This window comes from Trachymyrmex septentrionalis, unplaced genomic scaffold (genome assembly GCF_001594115.1).
Source record: "Trachymyrmex septentrionalis isolate Tsep2-gDNA-1 unplaced genomic scaffold, Tsep1.0 scaffold87, whole genome shotgun sequence".
Classification (NCBI taxonomy): domain Eukaryota; kingdom Metazoa; phylum Arthropoda; class Insecta; order Hymenoptera; family Formicidae; genus Trachymyrmex; species Trachymyrmex septentrionalis.
In genome coordinates, this window is record NW_017306059.1 from 3,856,722 (window position 1) to 3,862,005 (window position 5,284).

General features: G+C 42.1%; 1 protein-coding gene across 1 annotated transcript in view; it reads right to left on the reverse strand.

Annotated features, from left to right (window-relative positions):
• Window positions 1-5,284, reverse strand: part of LOC108755312 (knirps-related protein-like) — a 12,564-nt gene that overhangs the window by 2,747 nt on the left and 4,533 nt on the right. The window contains exon 2 of the mRNA XM_018498236.1: window positions 2,587-2,664. Within this exon, the coding sequence (XP_018353738.1) occupies window positions 2,587-2,664 (78 nt within the window). The remainder of the gene's footprint in view (window positions 1-2,586; window positions 2,665-5,284) is intronic.

The window sequence follows — 5,284 nt, forward strand, 5'->3', positions numbered from 1 at the left end:
TCTCTCTCTCTCTCTCTCTCTTTGCATAAAGGGAAACACACAAAAATACTATCTATATATCTCACAATAGTTATGAATCGCGTGGTCTTAATTTAATTCTATAAGATAGATCCTCTCTGATAACAAAACAAATTGCCAAATTGCGTTCCACGCGGAGAAAATATTTTATAGAATGCTCTCTCTTTATTCTAAGAACAGATATATATATAATAATATTAGATAATATTAGATTAATTTTGTGCAAGGTGTCAAACGTATCGTTTAAAATGTACCGCTATTGCCAACTATTGCTTTTTACAGTGAGATCGTTGCGAGACCAGAGTTTCGGCTCGCCTCGCTTGGATTGATGGCTAGAATTTCCCAATCGCCGCGGTTTATATGTCGCTCGGTGCACAGCAGCGGACTGTCACATCGCGAATCGGCGAGCGTTTAAAGGGACGCGCGCGCGGCCGCGTCGTCCACTTTCGCTTTTTCTGCCCGTACGCACGCCATATTATTAATCGTTTCTGGTTCGTTTGTCCTGGAAACGAGCTCTTCCTGCGGCCTGGTGGTCCCGATGCGCGCATTGCCGAGACCCATGGGCCGGCATCGCGTCCCACTTATTTTCGCCGTCGATGTCGTCGTCGTTTGTCCTCCACCTTCTTGCCGGGCGGCGATGCTTACGCGAGGAAGAAAAGGAACGCGCGACGCTTCAGAAGCGATGACACAATTGAGAAAATGCTACCGTTATTATCTGTTCCCCTTTCCCCGGGCCCCGGCTGTACGTCCCCTTCGTTCGTCGCGCACGTCGAAGTTATGCAAACGGTCCTACTTGGAAGCCACGCTACGCTCGTTTCGTAGCACTACGTTTCGACAATTATTGGGCCTTTGGGGGAAACTCGTTTAGTATGCTCACGAGGTAGGAAAAAAAAAAGCCAAGAATTTGGAAAATTGGACTGGCCCCGTACACTTATAAATTCGAATGAATTCAAAGATAACTGCCTCGACCAACGGATGCCGACCAGCTGTGATGCTAACTCGCTGAGGGAAAGTTGATAATTATTCGAAATAAACTCGTCTCTTTATTTCTCCCTTGATCCAGCCTCTTTTGCCTTTCATAGTGAGCGTTCAGCTACGAGATGTTTGTAGTTCCACATTTAAGAGTTTAATTAAGAGCTAATTATTCAACAGGAAAAGAGGGAGCAGGAGGGAGCCCTAGGCGCACGCGAGAGAAGCCCCCCCATTTTCGTTCCTGATTGCTGGGCCGCCTCGAGACGCCGCTTCCGGCGCTTCGCACTTGTCCGCCACAATTGTTTCCGCCCTAGTTCACGGTTACGTCAGCACGACATTGTTTCGTTTCGTTATTTTCGTTTTCAGGCCCATCGTAGCATGTCAGCTCACTCCCTCCTCCGCGCGACCTCCGCGATCCTCCCCCGTCGTCAACGTGTTTTTCTCGCTTCAGCTCGTTCCTCGAGCGCTTCACGCTTCGAGCGAGCGACTTTTTCAACGCCGATGCGACGCAGAGGATCAGTTTGTTGCGTTTTAACTGAATCACGCGCACGTACATTCGTTGCTTTGGCCGGACCACCTCGGATCAGGTTGACACGCATGCCTGGCCGAACGTTTAACCTCGGCCACGGAGCGTTTCGTGAAAGCGATCGCTCGTTGCCGGCTTGTGGGCTTTTGCGAAACCGCGGGAAAGAGCGTCGCCCTGGCAGCGCAGTTCTCCATCGCGGCGGCCGAGAAAGAGCGTAAATAAACCGGTGAGGAAAACTCGGCTATTAGAGCGATAGATCAGGAACGAGGTTCTTTCCTCTCGATCGCGGATTCGCTTTTTCGACGGTGAGACTGATTTTCTTTATGTCCATTGCCTCTCGGTAGAGCGATTCTCTGGAACGCGGGTCTCTCTTTGTGTGATATCTCGAGCATACGGCGCAAAGTACGAGATACAAGTTCAGATTCGATCTTATGTCATCATTTATGTTTCATTCAATTTGCATGTATCAGCGTTTTTCAACCTTTCTCAATTAACGGCACATTAAACGACGAGCTAAATTTATCGAGGTAAAAATAATGACGTATAAATTAGGTGGACACGCTTCAGTACTCATTGTCAACATCTTTTATTAGATACCGTATATAACACAATATAATTTAGGTAATTCGCAAAATTTTCATCATTTTTATTTCGCCGCCTTAATCATTTTTTTATTTCTAAATTTTTTTGCTTTTTTAATCTTCTCTAAAATTTTTACGGTATACTTTGGAGATTTTCTGTGATATATCAGTGAGCCGTGATATATCGGTTGAAAAACTCTGACACAATACTTTTTAATTAAAACAATTTTTAATTATAGTATAATTATACAACGTAAGTATTTATATAAAAAGTAACTTTTAGACACAAAGTAGATTTTAAAAGCATTTCACTGTCGAGATGTGATCCGTAGTGATGTGAATTTAAATTTAAATAGAGCACAAAATTCGCGTTGTATATAATCGCATGTTGATTGGTTTTCAACTTACTCTTGCACTCTGCGTAATTGTGCGAAAGAGAAACAAAGAAAAAGACAGAGAGAAAGAGAAAAATTAAACAGTAAGACTCACCTTGCAACCCTCGCAGGTGAATGCACCGAAGTGGAAGCCAGCCGCTGGTTCGCCACACACCTTGCACTGTTGGTTCATCTGCAATAGAATTACAATTGATTTCTGAGTGCACAGTTGACAAACTGGCTGTGTACAAATAAATTATTTTGCATTGGAACGTGAACACACTACTTCGACAATTAAATCAGATAAACATTTTTGATGTTAAAGACATCCGGACAGAAATCTCGTTGTTCAGTGTAATTTAAATGTTTATAATACCATTCTGTAGAATAATTTAAAGACTTACCGCAGCAATGGATTAACCTTACATTTCATAAAAATGGAGAAAATAAAAGTTAAAGTGAGATTGGAAACAGTGGATATCAGCAGAATTGAAAAGCAATAGGAGAACAGGGAATAACAGATTTCAATATATCAGAAACCGTGTAGTAATACTGTTATTCCTTTCCCGTTCCTTTTGCCTATGCTTTCCAACGTGTAGACTTAACACACATTTTTATTTTACAAAATGTAGGTTAACCCACTGCCACACTAAGCCCTTCAATTTATTTTTTCTCTTAGCATTGACTCACAGGTGGGAAAATCCAATTGATATTTACATAAGTTGTAATCACGATCTTCCTAACAAGTTATGTATTGTTCTATTTTTTAGACTTTTCAAATATAGAAGTTTTCTTAAAAGACGCTGAACATTTTCATTGATAATATAGAAAAAAAAAAAAAATATATATATATATATATACATACATAATCAAAATTATCAATTGTAAACAAGATAATTGTATACAACGATATCGAAATTAATTCCATTCACTAGATATATTGTCTTTGTGATATTAAAAAACAGTATTAAGATGGCAAAAAGGCAAAACTTGCGGCGAACATTTTTTCAAGCGTCTTCGCCCTACGTTTAAAATAATTTAGTTTTTTTTTCACTTAGTCCTTGAGATGTTGCATTATCATTCTCGTATTAATATTTTCCGAACGATTCTACGATTTGTGAGAAAACGTTGTTAGGAAATATTAGAAACTAACGGACTATTAGGTATACTACTACACTGAAGCTCTATTTGCGACACTACTATACCAATCATGCGATGCTTCTTCTAATGAGTCGTGTCCTACACGACGGAAACGAAAAGTAGATCGGACGCGCGCGGTATCTTTGACAAGTCGACGATGCAATCTTTATCGTTCGCCTACACCGATCGAGCGCACGATTGAGTAAGAGAAGAAGCGCGTTGCATAATGCGCCGCTTTGCAGCGCAGCGCGAGCGCGAATCGCTGGATCGTGGCAAAGCGGTGCGTGTTACGTTCAACGAGCGGAAAACTCTTGCGCGCTTGCTTCTTTTTTTCTTCTTTTTCTCGCCTGCCTCTATCTCTCCTTCTCTCTCGTGCCCGTTCCTATTCCGCGAGCTCCTCGCCAGCTCCTTTCGCCTTCTTTGGTCGATCGTCCAGAAAACGGACCGTGGCTCCGCGGTCTCGTTTTCACACCTCGTCGCTCTTATTTCACGCCGTGATCCCCTTGCACAACGTTGCATTTGCGTAGGCCAGCGGAACGATACCGCGATCGGAAACAGACGGGATGGCCTCCTATCATAACATTTCCCTTACGTGTCTCCTCTTTTCTATTACGTACCCCTTCCCGTTCCACATGTTTGCAACATGTTTCCTACATTCTTCGGGCATTTTTCTGTCAAAATGTTTAATGATCATGGAAATATAGGACAATAGCGATGACCCAGATGTTTACCGCGGTCTCAGGGCACAACCTCTAACGACTTTCATACGTGACGGACTGTCGCTAAATGGGAAAGTAAATTTCAACTAATGGAAAAGACATTTACGTTGTTTGATCAACGGAGTCTCTCCTGACCTACACCCAACAACAGTCGTTGACACTTATCATTTACGGATGCCATCGTTCCTGATGCGGCATACCTACGCGGTTCACGCTTGCAATTCTGTGTTTGTTTTTTTATTTTTGTAGTTTTATATATTTTTTTTATCTCACTTCGATGCATTCGTAACTTCCCATCGCGCCACGCAACAATCACCGTCGCGGGAATATTTCACGGTGGTCGATCTGTTTGATGTGAAATCCGTTTTCTCGCCTGATAATTTATTCTTTATTATTTCGAGTCACTTTCAGAGCGTAGATATCTCTTCTTACGTGATCGTTCTGTCATCACAGTTTACGATATTTTTCTAACGTCGTCGAAAAATCGGCGGTATCGCGGCTTGCTCGATGGCGCTCGACGACCGACAAAACCGAGCGACGTCGCCGAGCGTCTCTCAACCGTAGTCGAATTATTCGGTATAATTTCATTAGCGACAACCTCAAGGGTTCTTATTTTGTAAGTCTAATTGCTTGAATTTTTTTTACAGATAAAGGCTGCATGATATTCCTTTGATGACGTTATGATCCAACGGCACCTGATCAATGGCAACCTGCGTTGATTAGAGGTGTGCATCCGGTAACAGGTAAGTCTCACTTGATGATTTCTATGCATGGCAATGCGTTCCATGCCGATGCAATTGCGATGTTTAAATGATATTGTTGTCGTGCCGAGATGTCGCAACAGAACACACAACACAATGTCGTTAGATAAAATCAAATTGGGTTAACGGATTAGATTCCGCGTAATAATGAAAGAAATCATGAAACATACATAATTATATATGTATATATATA